The sequence below is a fragment of the Oryctolagus cuniculus genome, chromosome 13, assembly GCF_964237555.1.
Source record: "Oryctolagus cuniculus chromosome 13, mOryCun1.1, whole genome shotgun sequence".
NCBI lineage: Eukaryota > Metazoa > Chordata > Mammalia > Lagomorpha > Leporidae > Oryctolagus > Oryctolagus cuniculus.
In genome coordinates this window covers 41,233,709-41,253,441 of record NC_091444.1, presented here as the reverse complement: position 1 = coordinate 41,253,441, position 19,733 = coordinate 41,233,709, and the positions used below count along the sequence as shown (strand labels likewise).

Here is a 19,733-nt window from a genome sequence, read left to right as displayed (position 1 = left end):
ACCTACCTCTGTCCGAATTCTTAAAGACGTTTGGTTTTTATTCATATCCTGTATTTTTTTTAATTTTAAGGTGAGCACATTTCATGTATTGCATATATACAGATTTAGAGCATAGTGATACTTCCCACCTTACCCTCCTTCCTACCTATACTCCCACCCTTCCTCTCTTATTCCCTCTTCTAATTTTTAAAATGATCTATTTTCAGTTTATTTTATACTTATAAGATTAACACTACACTAAGTAAAGAGTTCAGCAAATAGTAAGAAGAAAAAAAAGACTTTTTAAAAAAAGATTTATTTATTGGGTGCCCGCACTATAGCGTAGTGCATAGTAGGTAAAACTGCCACAGGCCTGTCCTATGTGGGTGCTGGTCTGAGTCCCATCTGCTCCACTTCCAATCCAGCTCCCTTCTGGTGTCCATGGGAAAGTAACGGAGGATGGCCAAAATGCTTGGGTTCCTGCTCCCATCTGGGAGACCCGGAGGAGGCTTCTGGCTCCTGGTTTCAGACTGGCCCAGCTCCTGCTGTTGAGGCTGTTTGGGGAGTGAACCAGCAGATGGAAGTCTGTCTCTCTCTCTCCCTGCCTCCCTCACTTCCTCACTCCCTGGCTTGCAAGGCTCCGCTGGTTCTGGCCTCAAATGGGTGCAATAGCAGAGCTGGGCTAGTCTGAAGCCAGGAGTCAGGAGCTCCATCCTGTCTCCCACATTTGTAGCAGTGGCTCAAGCACTTGGGCCATCTTCCATTGTTCTCAGGTGCATTAGCAGGCAGCTGGACTGAAGTGGAGCAGCTGGGACCTGACCTGGCCCTCTGGAATGGGTTGCTGTCATCTCCAGCTGCAGCTTAACCTGGTGTGGCATAACACCAGCTCCTTCTTTAATGACTTCTTAGTGGCAGAAGACTTGGATGGTTTTCCGAGGTAGTAAACTTGAAACATAATTGGTAAAGCGTATAGTCGATGTTCAGTATTTTGCAAAGAGTAGGTGTATAAAAAGAATACCCTAGGAGTATAGTAGTGGGAATTCAAGGCAGGACTGTTGGCCATTCTCACTCTCTTGACACTCAGTCCTTTCTCCCCAGGTGGTGCTACTGTTCTGTGAATGGGTAGGGTTAAGACATCATGACTGAGTTTTCCTTACTTCTTTGCTGCTGTGAATTTCAAAACTGTACTTACTTGAATCTGTTTTTTGAGAGCATTTAAAAAAAAATTTTTTTTTTTGACAGGCAGAGTTAGACAGAGAGAGAGACAGAGAAAGGTCTTCCTTTTTCCGTTGGTTCACCCCCCAAGTGGGCTGCTACGGCCGGCGCATTGCAGCCGTTGTGCTGTGCCGATCTGAAGCCAGGAGCCAGGTGCTTCCTCCTGGCCTCCCATGCGGGTGCAGGTCCAAGGACCTGGGCCATCCTCCACTGCCTTCCTGGGCCACAGCAGAGAGTTGGACTGGAAGAGGAGCAACCGGGACAGAATCTGGCACCCCGACCAGGACTAGAACCCGGGGTGCTGGCGCTGCAGGCAGAGGACTAGCCTAGTGAGCTGTGACGCCGGCCTAGAAAGCATTTAATAGCTAGCAGTGGGATCTAACTATTTCACAAATGGTGACCTCACGTGGAGAATGCTGGGCAACCTGATGTACCTGGGGAGGTGAGGTAGCTACCACTCTGAGCTGTGACTCGTAGAGCTGGGATACCATTGGCTCCTTTGGAACAAAGATGCTTATCCACTGTTACAGAATCATTCGAGTTTGATGTATTAGTGTTAGAAGATTTAACCCAAATCTCAGGAAAGAAAACATGCCATGAGAAATTTAATATAGACACTGTGGATTTATATTGGTGCATCTGGGCTCCATAAGACTTGTCCAACATTATGAGTTGAGAGTACTGTGACTTCAGCTCCCGTTTGAGTTGTGGGCCCCTGTACAGATTGTGTTTTGGGATTTGAGTGGATGTAAATTTTGCTTTGCTAGAAACCAGTTACTTTTAATGTTGGAGGAACTCAGAGACCCAAGCAATAAAAATGATCCAAAAATAAAACACATTAGAGCAAGAAATGTATTTTTTTAAATTTCTATGTGATGTTAAGGTATGGCCCTTGGGATCTGGAGCTCAATCAAAATGTGAGTGTAACAGCTCATGAAAGCAGGCGGTTCTGGGCTGGACGGCTGCGTTTCTAAGGGGAGACATCAAGCCTTCAACATGCCTCCAAGTGGCTTCACAACTTTGTTTCCTTGAATCACTGCAGTGTCAGGAACCCCAAGGAAACCTAGGGACACAGCAACTGCAGGATGGCCTGTGTCAAGTAAGCCCTGTTTTGGGCTGTGTCAGACAGGTGAGCTCCCCAGGTTAGGATTATTTACTCCAGACCACAGATTTCAGATTCAAAGTGGAGCAGAAGTCCAAAGTCACTGTTTACAGGCCGCCCAGGGTCAGTTGTACCTTAGCCTGTGGCCGGCGGCTGGTGATGGACAGTGGAAACCAAGGGCTCCGAAATGCCTTTGAGATGACAGCAGAGGTCATTCTTTGTGGCACGGCAGGCTTCTCCCACTTCCCGGTTACTTTGCATATTGAAAAGTCTCTGATCTCCACTTTCAGTCCTATGCTCTGTCCTCTCATTTTAAGTATAGTTTCATGTCCCATAATTTGAGGAATTAAAAGAAAAAGAGCTGAAGAATCCTCAAGAGATGATCAGTGTACTGGCTTTGAAAAAGCAACTTTAGAATTGAAAGGTATTGTCTGGAGGTTGGAAATGTGCTTTGCCTAAAAAAGAGGCTGGATCCAGCCCTGGGCTGGGGAGAACAGGTGGTAGTTGCCAAGCGTCTGAATGTACAGAGGACGCTGCTGGCCCTGGTGCTCGGAGGGTTTTGTCTCCCTGGAGGAGGGTTGGAAGAAGGGCAGGATGTTTCAGGGAGGGGCATGGTTTAAGGTTTCCTTTCTTGATCATCTCCTTCCCAGCTCAGCGCTAAGTTCAGGTTTTTTAAAATTTTCTTTAATGAACTAAAATTCCCTCCCGTCCACTTAGCTACTGTTGTAGAAGCTATTTCCTTCATTCACCCATTGCCACTACTACAGAGCATAACCCTGGCAGTGCCACCAATGCGCGTGCCCCTGGCTGCTGCATGATGGTGAGGCTTGGGACGCTTCTCCTCCCAGAAGCGTGCTGTTGGGTGCTGTCAGCAGACGGGTGGGAGACGGTGGTAGAGTGTGCTTTGATTTGCTTCAGTTTTCCCAAACTGCCACAGCCTCCATCCAAACTAGAGAGCTGTGTGACCATTAACAGACTGTGTTTGCTTTGAGCTGAACGTGTTTGCCCACTTATGCCCGTGGCCTTGACCTGCCCTGGAGGAGGATGTCAGTTTTTAGCGACGTAGTCTCCAGGGCAGACGCACGTGCGTTCGCCCCGGCTTCAGGAGCAGTGGCGGCTTCCTCACGCCCGGTGTCTTGTGTCTTTGCTGCTCTAGAATGCCGCCGTTCCCATGCAGAAGCTGCAGGATATGCAGAGAGCCATGGAGCTGCTGTCCGCGTGCCAGGGCCCGACCCGGAGCATTGATGAGGCCGCGCAACACAGATACCAGTTTTGGGACACGCAGCCAGTGCCCAAACTAAGTAAGCTCTTTTGCTTTATTTTTCCCCCCAAAATCAAAAATGCATGCACAACAGCCAGAAGTCTTGAAAGAGATTACACCACTTGTATCTTTGTCTCATAGTAACTAACACGTTACTATCAGGTAGTTACATCGGCTGTCAGTGACAACAATTTTGGCCTAATTTCTGTCCCTATAAGAACATCCTATTTCCCCACATGTGGAACGCTGGTGGGGTTATTTCCCCCTCTCATTCTTTGCTTCTGAGCTTCTTGGGATTGTTTTTGCTCTACGTAAATTTTTAGCAGTTTCAGCCCTCGGTTATTTAAAGTCTCAGAAACCATCCCTGTTGCAGTCACGTATTACAGACATGGAAAGTTTTGTGCTATTGGACCCTGGGATGTGCACACCTGCCACTGGTACTCATTGGCATCAACTCGGTAATGGCCCGGTGCCCTCAAGGATTAGGGGCGTCTGGTGAAGGCCTAGGTAGGGGCTTTGGTTCGCAGAAGACACAGCCACAAGGCCTCGTCCCTTGGTGCTGCGCCTGCCTCCTCCTAGCTCACTTAGGCTTTTACCTCTTAAGTTGCCATAAACGTAACCTGATTGGCCCTCCTTCACACTCTGCAAAAATGAGATGGTGTTATAATTGCCATAGGGTGATCAAAAATGTACTGCAACTTGGGTGTGTATGGCAACAGATTATCATATCATTGTTTCTGCTTTTTTCATCCTTGATTATTCAGGTTCTGAATCTGTAGCATATCAAGGGTTAAATGCTGTCAAAACTTAATAACCCAGCTGTGACAAGCAATCTGTTTTGTCTAATTAGGAAGCAGTCCTTTTCAGTGTCTGCAAGTATTGGTTCTTAAACTGTTCTGCTGCTCCTGCCCCTCTCCAACCCACGCCCACCTCAGATACCTGAAAAGGAATCCATTTATGAGTGTGGAAGACAGAAATGATCTTTGCTTACTTTTTTTCTCACGGGATTTAGAAATGTATTTTGTGATGGAGGAAGACTCTCTTGAATTGACAGGCTTTTAAATGGCAGTGAACTGATGACCATTAGCTACGGGATCTAGATTTGTGGGTCTAAGTATATTGGCTGCCGCTGAATGCTGCTAGGTGGACTTCTGGTCTACCCACTGCGGGGAGTGAAAGCCACTTGTCCAGCCAGCACCTAACCCCAGGGTGCTTCTTGAAAAGACAGCCCAGGCACTCACTGCACTTTGCCTCTTCCCCTCAGTCTTTGTGTGGTTCTCTAGTCCCTTGACTTTTTGGTGCACACTTTAGTTCATTCAAAGGCCAGAACGGGTTGGGGAGAGGGAGCCAGCTTGGTGGGGGAGGAGTAAGCCTGCAGTCAGGGAGGACATTCGGAAGTCAGGAAAACTGCTTGCCTGCTCTGTCCGTCTGTGGGGCATCCAGTTTCAGTCCCGACACACCCAGCTGTTCAGAGCTGCCTGGGACTGTCCCCGGGATGCTGTGTGAGAGCCAAGGTCCCCAGGGACCCTGTAGGGGCGCAGTTAGGAGTTTGGCCACCTGGGCTGAATTGAGGAAGCTAGAGGCACTTCTGTGGAGCTGAGCTGGTAAAGTGCACATAAGGTAAGAACGACCACGTTGGGTTATTACCAAAGGAACTGGAGCTGGCACAGCCCCTGTGACTTGTACCTATACAAAGGTCGTGTGATGGGAAGAACCAGCCCCCGAGGGTTCTCCGTTCAGCAGGTGTTTGCTGAGTGTCTGCTCTCAAGCACTGGGCACAACATGGGGTGCATGCTGGGGAGCCAGGTGGAAGAGTAGAGAGACGGTGGCCAGGCTGGGCATCTGTGAGGACACGCTTCAGGTAGGCCAGGGAGAGATGCTGTGAGAGAGCGGCGGCTAAGCCAGCACCTGCCTGAGAAGTTCCCCAGGGCCAGCCGTGTGAGGAGCAGAGGCCCGGCCCCAGAGCTGCCCTGGCGGGGGACAGGTCTGAGGGAGGTCCGCACGCTGAGCACTGGCAGTGAAGGGCGGCGGAGCGCAAGACCGGCGGTGGCCCTGGAGAAGAGCCCGGGTTCCATTCTGACCACTTGGGGAAGTTTCTAGAAAATGAATTGGAAGAAGGCACCTAGGTGGAAATCACTAGAAACCATTATGGCATGGACTACTCTGCTAGCAGGACCAATGGAGAGAAGTCACCAGTCTTGAAATTAATTTTGGGTTTGTTGCTGGGAGGGGCCGAAGGTCACTGCAGCTCCCGATTCCACCCCTAGTTTGCAGATACAAGGTAGAAAAATAAAACATTTGTCAAACTAATGGTTAAGAATATTATACTACTTAGTTTTAATGACCTGTGATTACTTAGAAATTTACGGTATCTGGGTGAAATGGTCATTTTTCCACTTGATGATTATTTATAGCCCTTGCCTACCTATCTGCTAAACTAGGACCTTCTTGCTTTCTACTTGCTGAACTCTTTACTTGCTGGAGCTTTAAGCCCTTGACTGCTATGTGAATTAAAGAGATATTATCTCAGATGTGAAGGGGAGAGGTGGGGGAGGTGGAGGGAGGGAGGGAGAAAGGGAAAAATATTGTATTCTTAGAATGTGCCTATGAACTGTGCTGAACCTGTTAAAAACTAAATATATAGAAGTCTCTAAGGCTGTTGTATCGTGGTGCTGTGTGTTACATCTGCAGCCTGCCACTGGGACTAAGAAATTGCCATTATTGTATAAAGTCACCGTCCTCACTGGGTGACAGAGGATTTCTCCTTTTATTTAATTGATGAAATAGCAATGCCTAGCTTACCTGTCTCAGTCCACAGGTGGCTGAAGTAATGGCTTGGTTTTCAAGAGTACATTAAACCCAAGGCCCCTAAATAGGATTTTGTTTCTGTCACTGACTGTTTCGGATTGTCCGAATACTTTTGTGATTGAAAATTCTGTCCGGCCGCTTCTCTTCTGTTGCAGATGAAGTCATAACGTCCCACGGTGCAATTGAACCAGATAAAGACAATGTCCGTCAGGAGCCGTATTCCCTGCCCCAGGGTTTCATGTGGGACACTTTAGACCTGAGTAATGCCGACGTGGTGAGTAAAACTCCTGCATTCAACTTGACGTTGCCTCCACACAAAAGTGCTCCTGAGTTGGGTCTGAGCACCGTGGACAGGACGCTTGCTGTGTCTTGTAGCTCAAGGAGCTGTACACGTTGTTAAATGAGAATTACGTGGAAGACGATGACAATATGTTCCGCTTTGACTACTCGCCCGAGTTCCTGCTGTGGTGAGTCGCGCCCGTCTCGGAGGCCGTGGGGCTGGGAGGGCTGCATCTGTCCCCGCGTTCTTGGACACTCACTTGGTGCCTGGTTTTCTGGTCTTTCCTGACTTCAGGGCGCTGTGCCCCCCAGGCTGGCTCCTTCAGTGGCACTGTGGGGTCAGAGTGTCTTCAAATAAAAAACTCGTGGGATTCATAAGTGCCATCCCCGCAAACATCCGGATATATGACAGGTGCGTCGTGAGTTCTTGTCAGGGCCAGTTCTTGCGTTTCCTTTCCAAGAATGGCTGTTAGACGCGGCTCGCGTGTGTGTGCCTGTGTGACTGCATAGGCCGCGCTTTGTTTAGCAGTACATTTGGAAGAAGATAAGGCAACAAGGCGGTAACGGGAGGCTTTTAAACATTTAATGCAGGCTCTTGATAGTGGGGGAGGTTGTGCTTGTGTGGGGATGAGCTGTATGGGATCTCTCAGTGCAGTTCTGCGTGAACAGAGAACTACTAAAAAGTAAAGTTTAGGGGCAGGCATTTGGCCTAGCAGTTAACACGTTGGCTAAGATGCCCACCTCCCATGTCAGAGTACCTGGGTTCACGTCCCAGCTCACCTTCTGATACTAGCTTTCTACTAATGCAGATCCTGGGAGGCAGTGGTGATGGCTCAAGTAATTGAGCTCCTGCCATCCACACGGAAGACCTGCATTGAGTTCCCTACTCCTGGCTGCAGCCTGGCACAGCCACAGCCATTGAGGGCATCTGGGGAGTGAACCAGTAGACAGGAGCTCTCTGTCTTTCTCCATGTCTCTCAAATAATTAAAAAACAAAAAAGTATATTATTTAGTTAAAATAATTTGGATAGAGGGGACTGTGAACTAAGAAAAATGTTTTCTCTCTCTCTCTTTTTTTTTGCTCTACCTGAGTCTCATACAGGCACACTAATATGTGTTATGTGTAAATACAGACACAGAGAGAGAGGCTATGTGTGTATCAGAATAAACAAGCCCATAAAGAGGTATTTCACATTTATTTCTAGGTAAGAATACTATACAAATTTGAAGTGGGATAAAAAACTGTCTCTATAAAGTGAATATGTTGTATTTCGTTTAAAACATTTATTTATTTACTTAAAAGGCAGAGTGACACACAGTGAGAGAGATCTTCCATCTGCTGGTTCACTCCCAAACAGCCACAGTGGCTGGCACTGGTCCAGGCTGAGGCCAGGAGCCTGGAACTCCATCTGGGTCTCCCACATTGGTGGCAGGGGCCCAAGCACTCAGGCCATCCTCTGCTGTCTTCCCAGACACATTAGCAGGGAGCTGAATCAGAAGCAGAGTACCGAGGGCTTGAACCAGCACTCCCATATGGGATGCTGGTGTCACAGGTGGCAGCTTAGCCCACTGCGCTACAGCGCCAGGCCCCAGTATATTGCATTTTTACTCTGTGTCTCCAGCCCGGAAAGTCAAAGACCCAGCTGTGAAAGTCAAAGATCAAATGCATTCTAGGTCTGTTTGCATTCCAGCATGTTGGGTTAACTTAATTATTGCTACAAAGCATTTGATCTCCAGGAATAATGTCTGCCAAACAAAACGGCGGCAATCCTGGAGGCCGACCTGGGAACAGGCTTTGAGGCTCTGGAGTGCTTATGGTAGCTCAGAAAACCATCAGAGCTGGTCTGGTCAGGGCCTTTCTCAGAGATCCTAGGAATCTGTGTCATATCACAAAGCGACATCTTGTCTGATTCTGCACTGGGCTGACCCAGTTACTGCTGTAATTATATACATTTCAGGAAAAACAGATAAACTTTAGGAGAACCATCTGATCCAGTTTGTTAACTAAAAACTTAGAAAAAAAAAAAAAAGACTGAAATCCTAAAGTATATTTAGAACTAGAGTGTTTACACCTCCCTGGCCTACAGTTAAACCATTTTGGCCGAGGAGTATGGGGAATAGCATTTTGATTGGAATCTGTGAAAAGTCTAAAGAATAGAATATTTTTAATATGTTAAAGGATGTCTTTCATGTACCTATTTTTAAAAATGTTGGTCTTACTTTTGAAAAATATGTTTGTCTTGTGTTGGCTCTAATTTTCAACATCTTTATTTCCCAGTGTGAAGAAGATGGTAGAAATCAACTTTCTTTGTGTGCACAAGAAACTGAGGTCCAAACGAGTAGCCCCAGTGTTAATTCGAGAAATAACTAGAAGAGTGAATCTGGAAGGAATCTTCCAGGCCGTGTATACCGCTGGGGTAGTTCTTCCTAAGCCGGTGGCCACGTGCAGGTAACAGCCACACTACTCAGCTCCTCCCACCCCAAACTAATGAGAACCGTTTTTCTGGAAGCCTTTATTCCCAGGAGTAACTCAGAGGGATTTTGGCTTACTTGTGGCTATGGAGTTTCTTGGTAGTGGAGATCAGACTGGAACCTAGAACCACTGAGTCCAGTATTCTTTGCAATATAATACAGCCAACTGATCATTTAAAAATGTTTTAGCTCGTTCCCTCTGGTGCTTCTGGGTCTGAGCTTTTGTTGCCCTTCTGCTTGAAAGCCCATCGCTATGGATGCATGGGGAGACCTGAGCGCTGTGATCTTGAAGTGGCCAACATCTACCCTTGGCTTCCTCCCTACCACTTGGTTTTCTGTTGTGCCTCACGGCACTACTGAATTATTCCAGAACCCCACTTGTGTCGGTCGAAGAGCCGTGGCTGTACTTGGTGGCGGACAGTAAGATGGCAGCTTCAGCTCTGTGTTTGTGACTTGGTCCATTCTAATCAAGCTTTCCAAGGTTACTCCAGGGAGAAGCCAGTCAGGTCGTCACTGTTTCTGAAAGATCAGGAAGAATTCATCTGTCTGTATTATTTTCATTGACTAGGGTGAAATTTAATGTAACCATAGTATAAAAGGTAAAAGAGTACAATTACTGTATTCTATTAAATTACTATACTCATAATTTAACAAAAACAAAGACTCCACAGCTGTATTTTAATTCAAATCATTTATCCCAGTTCCTAACCTGGAATCACTTTAGAAAGTCAAGCTGGTTTCTCAAAGAGTTGGTTCCCTTGGTGTGTATTCTATGGGAGTGGAGAAGACTGTGGATGTAGGAGAAGCACTTCCATGTTTTTAAGCTGTTCAGTTTGCCTTCTTAGTATCAGTGGTAGTCACTGAAGGCGTGCAAACCTCGGTCTAAGATTTCTTTTGTACTTTTAAGATTCCTCTTCAGTGAAGATGAAAGGTCACCAACTCCAAAGGAACTTTAACTAGGAATGCAAGACATATTGTAGGGATTACAAAGTTGGCTGGTAAAATGACTGCATGGGCAGAGGGCCAGCATTCAGCACTGTGCCAGGCACAACGTGAGCGTTCAGGAAATGCTCACAGAGCAGCTGAGCTGAGCTGAGTGAGGAGTGAGGACCTGTGCACTCAGCAGTCAATTTGACTTCAACACCTTTATTGTATTCCAGATACTGGCATCGATCACTAAACCCCAGAAAATTGGTAGAAGTGAAATTTTCTCACTTGAGTAGAAATATGACTTTACAGAGAACAATGAAGCTATACAGACTTCCGGATGTAAGTAAGAATGCTTTGCAGTTTTCTGAAGCTGTAACAGCTGAAGCTTTTAATGCAGAAAAGAATTATTCGCAGGAGTCTAAAAACAGAGTCTGAAGAAGTGAACATGTGGCTAAAAAGACTGCAGAGAGCTAAGGAACTAGGAAAAGTAGGAGAGCTTAATGTGGAAATACCAGTCTTTTGCTTTGTTTTGATTTTAAGACTTTTTAAGTTCTTTGGTTTATAGTCGCATCAGGTTGAACTCAAGTAAGTTTTCAAATTTTGAGTTTTTATGGTCTGTTAAGTAAGAGGGAAGGCGAGTTCAGGCTGCTGCTTTCTTCAAACAAAGGAACCGAGTTTAGAGGAGAGACCCAGGGACAGGAAATAATGTCTCATTAAATGATCATCTTTTTAAGCTAGCAAATTTCCAACAGGAAAAAGTTGTCATTCTTCATAGGGGAAGATGTAAATATGCCTTTTAGTCTTAGCATTATTGGGGAATTGGTTGGTAAATTCACGGTTGCTCCGTGACAGACCATCACACACCGAGCCAGCCGCCCGGGCCCTGTGTAGCTGAGTCTTACTGTCAAGGTGTCAGCCAGGGCTGGGTCTCCTCTGAAACTTCCGGAGTATGCGTGTTGTCAGCAGGACGGAGTTCCTCGCTGGCTGGTAGACTGAGGGCCTTACTACTTTGCAGGCTGCCTTCAGTTCTTTGCCATGTGGACAGCTTGTTCATCGAAGCCAGCGGGAGTCAAAGCCTCCATGAGAGGGAAAAGTCAGAGAGCCTTGTGTAAATCAAATCCCCATCTGTCAGTCAGAAGCAAGACCTGTGCCCCGCCCACGTGCCCTGGGAGCATATCACAGCAGGTGTGACCTCCAAGAGGTGTGAGCCCTGGGGCCATCATACAGCCTGTTTGAAGTTCTGCTCTAGGAGAACTGAAATAAAAACTTCAGACATGCCTGCTTTTTTCACTAGGGAGCTAATGCTGTTCTACTTTGGTTTCCCCAGATTTCATTGTATTGAACCTAAAGCAATATACCTTATGAGTAAGGAAGACACACAATTACATGCAGGTTGCCTAAAATAGGATGATAAGGAGTTTTGATATCAATCATTGGCTTAGTCAGGATGATTAGAATTTAAGATGTTAAAAATATTTTTGATGTGACCTTGACAATCAGCCTTTATATTTTTGTTCAACAGTCAGTCGACTCATGGATGAAAACAATTTTTCTTCTTTTCATTTCATTTTATTTTTTAATGATGCATTTACTTATTTGAAAAACAATAATATGTCTCTCTCTCTCTCTCTCTCTCTCTCTCTCTCTCTAGAGAGAGACAAATCTTCCACCCACTGGTTAACTCTCCAGATAACTTTAATGGCTTGAGCTACTGATCCAGGCCAAAGCCAGGAAGCAGAGCAACCAGAACTCAAACTGGTGCTCTGATATGGGATGCTGGCATCACAGGTGGCAGCTTTGCTTACTACACCGCAATGCTGGCTCCTGGATGACAAAGTTTTGACAAGTTGGTAATAAATCCCTGGTCAGGCACTGGTACTAAAACCAGATGTCGGCATCTTACCTACAATTGACCTGTGCCCTATTCTAGCCATGTTGTTGTAGTGACTGCCTTTTTTCCCCCAATAACATTTTTCCAACACATTTTCACACTCATTATTCAATTTCATGTCAACCTTCCGAGGTTAGTGCTTCTTATCTCCTTTATCCAGATGGAAAAGACTGAGGCCAAAGGCATTATCACTAGTAAGTAGAGGACTTGGGGTCCAAGCCCTCATGTCTGTGTTTCCTCTTGTAGATCCCTTTGCTTCTGCCATCACCTCTAGCACAGCCCCTGTCGGGGCACCATGGTCCAGTCCCGCCACGTGGCCCGCTGTGCAGCTGTCACAAAGCAGGTTAGGACAGAACAGGACGATGGTCATGGTCCACTCTCGGCCTCTTCCAGTTTCCTCTCCTCCTTTTAAGTCATAGAAAGAGGGTAAAAGAGACGAAAATGCAGATATCAGGAAGCTGGGAGATGCCAATGACAACTACTTGGGTGTCTGCCTCTTTTTTTTTTTTTTTTTTTTTGACAGGCAGAGTGGACAGTGAGAGAGACAGAGAGAAAGGTCTTCCTTTGCCGTTGGTTCACCCTCCAATGGCCGCCACGGCTGGCGCACTGCTGTCGGCGCACCGCGCTGATCCGAAGGCAGGAGCCAGGTACTTATCCTGGTCTCCCATGGGGTGCAGGGCCCGAGCACTTGGGCCATCCTCCACTGCACTCCCTGGGACAGAATCCAGTGCCCTGACTGGGACTAGAACCTGGTGTGCCGGCGCCGCAAGGCAGAGGATTAGCCTAGTGAGCCGCGGCGCTGGCCTGGGTGTCTGCCTCTTAAGTTTATGCTGGACAGTGCAGCAGCATCACCACCACCACAGGTGGACGATACCACCACTGGCAATCAAGTCATTAGTGAGCATTTTTGTACCGTTCAGTGTAAAAGAAGCCTTTTGAATGCAACTTTTGCTTTGTATATCAATCTTACTTCCTGATGCCTCATGACTGTCTCTTCATATAGTTCCTACTTTACATCTTTCTCATGGACTACTGAATAAAGGAGTGAACATTTAATGTGGCCAGCCTGATGCTAGACATTTAGTGTCCATGGTCAATCTCATGTATGGTTCATAGCGATCCCAGGAGGCATTATTCCCAGGGTCTGTCACAGCACAGGACCTCAAAGCACAAGGTTGACTGGACCAGAGTCTGCTAGGTAAGAGTAGAGCTATTGCAAAGTCCACACCACTGGCCACTGTTACCTAAAATGCTAAGACTTGGTACAGGTGTGTGGATATAGCAATTAAGATGCTGGTGAAGACACCATGTCCCACATTACACCCTCTGGCTTCCATTCTTGGCGCAGGCTCCTGATTCCAACTGCCTGCTAGCGCAGAACCTGGGAGCCAGTGGTGATGGCTCAAGTAGTCAGGTTCCTGACATCCACATGGGAGTCCTGGATCAAGTTCCCAGCACCCAGCTTTGGCCTCTGGTCCAGCTCTGTCCATTGTGGATATTTGGGGAGTGAACCAGCATATGAGAACTCACTGTCTCTTTCTGTCTTTCAAATTAATTAGTTAAAAATAAGACAAGATACTAAGGTTTCCTTAAGAAACAAGTCTTACCATGTCTTAATATCCTTTCCACCTTGTTTTTTTGTTTTTTTTTTTTTTTAATTTTGGTGTTGGGTATTTCCAAAGGGGTGTGTGTGTGTGTGTAATGACTTCAAACGTAAAGGCATTTGAAGTAGTTAGGAGTCAGAAATTAATCTTCTGAGGTCCTTACTTGGTCTTACAAGAAGGATATTCTTGCTAAGACATGTTCTAAGACACACAGATGTTCCATAGCATTAGATAAAATGTTTTTTTTTTAGTGTTTAGCATCTTCTTTTTAAATCATATAAACAACCATAATCATTGTTTACATCTCTACCCTGGAATGCCAGCACTACACAGGTCAGACCAAGTGGTTTGACAGATAACAGCACCCTTCTGTTTCTCACAGGGCTTCAGGCTGCACTTCCTCGGGGCTGCTGAGCAGGTTTTTCACAGATTTCATTGTCTATGCATAGAGTGCAACAAGTAATGGGATAGAGCGAGGCAGTGGGAAGGTGTTTGCTTACGGAATCAGAGATGCTCTCAGTTACTGAAAAAGTTTCTTTGCTTTTTATTAAACTCAGAAGACATGACCACTTCACTGAAATTATACAAAAGCTTATCGTTTTTATCTAAGCTTAACAATCTTTCCACTTTTCCCTGAAGATGACAGTTATATTTTGAGTATTTCGTATTTAAAAAATTATTTTATCACTTTTTAGGCTTTTGGCTAAGATCAAGTATAAATATTATTCTGTAGATTGTCAAGCCATTGCTAGTCAGTAAAATAAATAACTGCCTCATTTTCTAGGACCTTATATGTTTTTATAGCTGGTAGTACTCTGGTGATGTTCTCCTCTTCTTAATGCCTCTGCTTACAAATTGCCAAGTTTCTGTTATTTTCTATCTGAGTCTTCCTTGTCTAAATTACTTATTTTTCTGAACTTCTGAGACCTACGACAGTCCCTGAGTTCTTTCTGTGAAGTCAACACTGTTTTCATAACAACACTACAATGAAATTTTGCATTTTTCGTTTTCGCTGTCTGTGTGCTTATTTAAAATGTTCTCAGGTTTAATTTCTGATGCAATAAATGTGGATGCATGTAACCCTCATCAACAAAGCCCTTTGGGGTCTTCAGTGATCACTGGGAGTGGGAAGGGGACAATTGAGGTCTTCTGTGAGGACGTCTGCTGGGCTCACGGCACACTCTTCTTAGGAATGGCACAGTCTGCATATTAAGTGCAAGAGAACCTGTTCCAGAAGAATATTTTGCTCTGATAGAAGTTGGCAAACTTTTTCTTCATTTCTGAATGTTCTTTATTAACAGATTTTTAGATCCTGTTACTTCCACTAATTAATGTAATGGCTTGATAATGTAGATGGTTACAGATCCAGTTAACAAAAGAGAAAACATTCCGATATGGAGAAAGGCTATTTGAAATTTATCAGCTGAGGTCTGCCTCGCAGAAGAAATGCATCTTTAATAACTGCAACATGGTGTTTTCTGTGATTTTGGTCTTCATACTAGCATTTAGAAATACATATTTATTTCATTTACTTCCAACTAGGACCTGGGTTTCTGGACTTGTCGGCTTTGAGAGCCATAAAAAGAATAAAAGAATGAGTTGTCTATTAAATAGTAAGAACTTCAATTCTCTAAATTTAGATTATTAAGTAGTATTTTAGCTGCAATATTATATCTTTATAGATTAGCTAAGTCACGATTGAACGGCGCATAGTAAATAGCCAGGGACCACTGGGTCTGTATTGCCCGATGCCCCGCCCCCATGCTCATCAATAATCAATCAGCAGCGGCATGGAAACTTTGGAACCTCAGCACAACTACTGGTAGTCATCAGAGCTGGCACTTGAAAAAGACCTGTTTTTCCCCTGGGATTCTACCTAGGAATGTGCAGGAGTTAGAATGATCTAATTCCATGGGAATTTTTTTATTTAAAATATTTAAAAATCATTTAGAACAGAAAAGTTAGAGTGGCAATATTTGTATAAGTTATTAATCCCCTAAAATGTATCTAGTATTTCTCTCAGAGCAGGGGGTGGGGGAGGGGGCAGGTCAAGTTTCCCTGGGGAAAAAATGAGGCTGTTTTTCTCAGCTTTTACTTTTTGTTGGTCAGGCTTTCTCGTTCTAGTCTCAAGTATCTAGTCTAGACAGCCTGTAGAAAACCAAGTGATGCCAGGAGCTTTTTTTTTTTTTAATACAAGTAGTTGAACAAATTCAAATGAGGACCTGTCCTGAGCTGCAGGCTTTTTACAAGTCCTGTGGTCTCTGTGTAAAGTTGTGAAGCTCTGGAATGGTGACTGAAACACCTGCTCTGATGACCTTGTAATCCAGAGACCGCACGAGCAGCAACCTTTAGGAAATGCTGAGCTGTTAAAGTGCTTGCCTTCCCATCCTGACCAGTATGGTTCAACTCAAACTGTTTTTGTTAAAAAGGACAAGATCATGATCTTTTTTCATGGGCTATTGAAGAAAATAAGTTTCTCCACTGTGTTTTTCAGGATGTCAGACCTGGCAGTTTTAAAGGATAATATTCCAGCAGTCATGCTAGACTGTTATGTTCTGTCTTGTATAATGCTAACGTCCTTGGCATAGGCATACAAATCAACTGTGACAGTCCTCCCTATCATTTTGTTTGGGTCATGGCCAATACTGACCAAAGACCAGCCACACAGAAATTACAAGAAATGACACATTATCTAGCACATCTTCTAACTCAGTGCCTCTCAAACTGTATGCAGGAATCACTTGTGGGCTGAAGTGGGGTGGGAGTTGTGTTGAATTGCAGATTCTGATTGGCTAAGGGCTGGGGCCCAGCCGAGATTCTGCAATTTTGACAAGCTCCCTGGTGATGCTGTTACTGCCCATCTAAGGACCATGCTCTGGACACAAAGTAGTTCTTATTCGCCTTACATTTAAACTCCTGAATTTGTCTCGTTTTCCCTCCAACAAGGTTACAAAGACTTCAGGTTTGAGACCGATGGAACCAAAAGATGTCAAAGCAGTTCGAGAATTAATCAACAGCTACCTGAAGCAGTTTCATCTAGCCCCCGTGATGGATGAAGAGGAGGTAGCCCACTGGTTCCTCCCCCGGGAGCAGATTATCGACACTTTTGTAGTGGAGGTAAAAATAAGGTGATCCGATATTACCGAGAAGTGTGCAGGAGTATTTCCCAGAAAGATCGGGGAGTGCCCCTCTCTTTCCTCTTCCTCCACCACTCGCTGCTTCTGGAGCAGATTTCCACCACCCCTTCTTCCAACACAGTGTCTCTTCCCGAAAAGAGCATACCTTTTACTCCCGATTCATGGGAAACCAGGATGCTTCTCTGTCGTTACCTGCATGGTTAATTGCTGTTCTCATTTCTGAAAAGGTCGATCTGGATGACCTCATCCAGGTGGATGTGTCCCAGATTCTTTCGGTTGGGGAAAACTGGTAGTTACTGAACTGCCTTGGTTAAGAGGGCAGTTAACCCCCGTGCTCCAGGAAAGGAAAAGAGGAGGGAAAACTGACAGCTTGTGATTATTGGTTAGATTAATTTAACATAGTGCTCTTTCAACCTTTTTTTAAAAGCTTGAAACTTGTTTGCCTGTCTCACTTGAAAGCTCTTTTGGTTGAAGTGGGGTTGTGTTGACAATTTGGGATTTAATTTGTTTAGTACTTGGAGGATGGAGTTGGGGTGTTCAGCAAGAAGCTACCATAGTGATCTGATTGCATCCACTGTAAACACTGAACAGCAGTGATCCTCAGCACTGTCAAGCCTTGTCTGGATGTAGGATCACAGGCCCAAGCAGGGCACAGTGGTGGGAGCCGAGGGGTGGGGCTGAAATGCAAAGAACTTTTCTAAACAACAGAGCGAGCTTTGTCTCTAAATTTGTTTTTGTAAAGCACTGCAAGTATGAACATCTTCGTATACACATTTCATATCTGTGTTTCTTTAATGTATTTGAGAGGCCGAGTTAAGCTCCCATCTGCTGGTTCACTCCCTAGAAGCCTACTATTACTGGAGCTTGGCTGAGGCCAGAAGGCAGGGACTCAGCCAGGTCTCCCACGTGGATGGCAGGGACCCCAGTACTTGAGCCATTGCCTGCTGCCTCTCACCCATTGTACAAATTATTATGCACTTGAGTAAGTTTCTCCTGGGTGGCTGGTCTCAAACTTTTTAATCTAGGACTCTTACTCTGAAGAATCATTGCGGAAAGGGGCTGATACTTGGCCTGTGGTTCAGATGCCCACATCCTGTAGCAGTGTGTCTGAATTCAAGCCCCTGCTCTACTCCTGATTCCAGCTTCCAGCTAATGTGTACCCTGCGAGGTAGCTGGTAATGGCTCAAGAAGTTGGGTCCCTGCCAGATATGTGGGAGACCTGGATGGAGCCCCTGGCTCCCAGCTTCAGCTTGGCCCAGCCCCTGCGGGGAATGAACTAGTAGATAGGAGCTCTTGGTCTCTCAAATAAATAATAAATTTAAAAATGATTGAGGACACCAAAGAACTGGCAGATATTTACTGTAATAAAATTTAAAAATTTTAACATTTTAAGAACAATATAACACTAGTAAATGCATTCCATGTTTCCCAAAGATCATATTTTGCTATGAAAACTGTTTTTCCAAACAACAAAATTAGTGAAAGAATGATATTGTGTCATATTTTTGCAAATTTCTTTAATGTCTGACTTTAATGAAAGAGAACTAGATACTCACTGCTTCTGCACTAAATTTTCTGTGATTTTTTTGGTTAAAATACATGAAGAAAATACTTCATATGAAATGTTGAAGATATAGAAAAGAATGAGTATTTGTATAGCTTTTTCATATAGTTATGAATATTCTATTACCTGAAATCATCAGTGAACTTTTTATACTCTATTACATTAAAAATCCATTGGTCTACCTGGTCCTTTGAAAGACTTACCTATATACAAGTTTCTAACATCATCTATTGGTCACTTGGAAAACAATTGGGGGCCGTTGCTATGGCGCATAGCGGGTGAAGCTGCTTCCTGCAGTGCCGGCATCCCATATGGGCACTGGTTCAAGTCCTGGCTGCTCCACTTCTGGACAACTCTCTACTGTGGCCTGGGAAGGCAGTAGAGGATGGCCCAAGCCCTTGGGCCCCTGCACCTGCATGGAAGACCCAGAGGAGGCTCCTGGCTCCTGGCTTTGGATCAGCCCAGCTCTAGCCATTGAGGCTACCTAGGGTTTGAACCAGCAGATGGAAGACCTCTTTCTCTCTCCCTCTGCCTCTCTATAACTCTTTCAAATAAATAAATAAATCTTTAAAAAAATTTGGTATTTCATATAAGATACCAAAAGTTAGAATATTACCACCATTGTTATCAGAAAAAGTTTATAATACAGCTTATGCAGATTTTTCAAAGCTTTTAACCTACACTTGAAAGCTGAAACTTTATCAGCGGCAACAAATTCTCTCAGTTATTCAAGTGGCAGGCTTATATAATTTGTTTCCAAGAAAATATGCCAAATACCCAAGTCTGAATGACCATAGTTTGCCAGTCCTGCTTTTAAGTAATGGGCCATGGAAACAAATGGCTAGTTGAGCTTACAACCTAGTTGCATAGAGCTTCTTAAGATGATCTTTATGTTTCATGTGCAGCAGGAGCATTTATGTATAACTTTTTCCCATTTTATGACAGAGTATTAAAAAAGCTGAGAGTGAAATAATAGTAAGAACACAACAAGGACATATTTACATCAAATTTGCTTTTTCTCATATTTTATTTTAAAGATTTATTTATTTATTTGAAAGTCAGAATTTCAGCTGGCCCTGTGGCATAGTAGGCTAAGCCTCTGCCTTCAGCAACATCATTCGGTATGGGCACCAGTTCTAGTCCTGGCTGCTCCTCTTCTGATCCAGCTCTCTGCTATGTCCTGGGAAAGCAGTAGAAAATAACCCAAGTGCTTGGGCCCCTGCACCAGTGTGGGAGTGCTGGAAGAAGCTCCTGGCCCCTGGCTTCAGATTAGCACAGCTGGGATGTTGTGGCAATTTGGGGAGTAAACCAGCCAATGGAAGACCTTTCTCTCTGTCTCTCCCTCTCTCTGTCTGTAACTCTACCTGTCAAATAAATAAAACAAAAAATCTTAAAAATAAAAAAAAAGAAAAAGTCAGAATTAGAGAAAGAGATCTTCTATTCACTGATTCATTCCCCAGATGGCTACAATGGCCAGGGCTGGGCCAGGCC

General features: G+C 44.8%; 1 protein-coding gene across 2 annotated transcripts in view; it reads left to right on the top strand.

Moving 5' to 3' along the window:
- NMT2 (N-myristoyltransferase 2) overlaps positions 1-19,733 on the top strand; it is a 58,729-nt gene that overhangs the window by 23,886 nt on the left and 15,110 nt on the right. For both annotated transcript variants that reach the window (XM_051821427.2, XM_051821428.2), the window contains exons 3-9: positions 3,453-3,597; positions 6,521-6,639; positions 6,741-6,832; positions 6,940-7,056; positions 8,923-9,093; positions 10,277-10,385; positions 16,488-16,658. In XM_051821427.2, the coding sequence (XP_051677387.2) occupies positions 3,453-3,597; positions 6,521-6,639; positions 6,741-6,832; positions 6,940-7,056; positions 8,923-9,093; positions 10,277-10,385; positions 16,488-16,658 (924 nt within the window). The remainder of the gene's footprint in view (positions 1-3,452; positions 3,598-6,520; positions 6,640-6,740; positions 6,833-6,939; positions 7,057-8,922; positions 9,094-10,276; positions 10,386-16,487; positions 16,659-19,733) is intronic.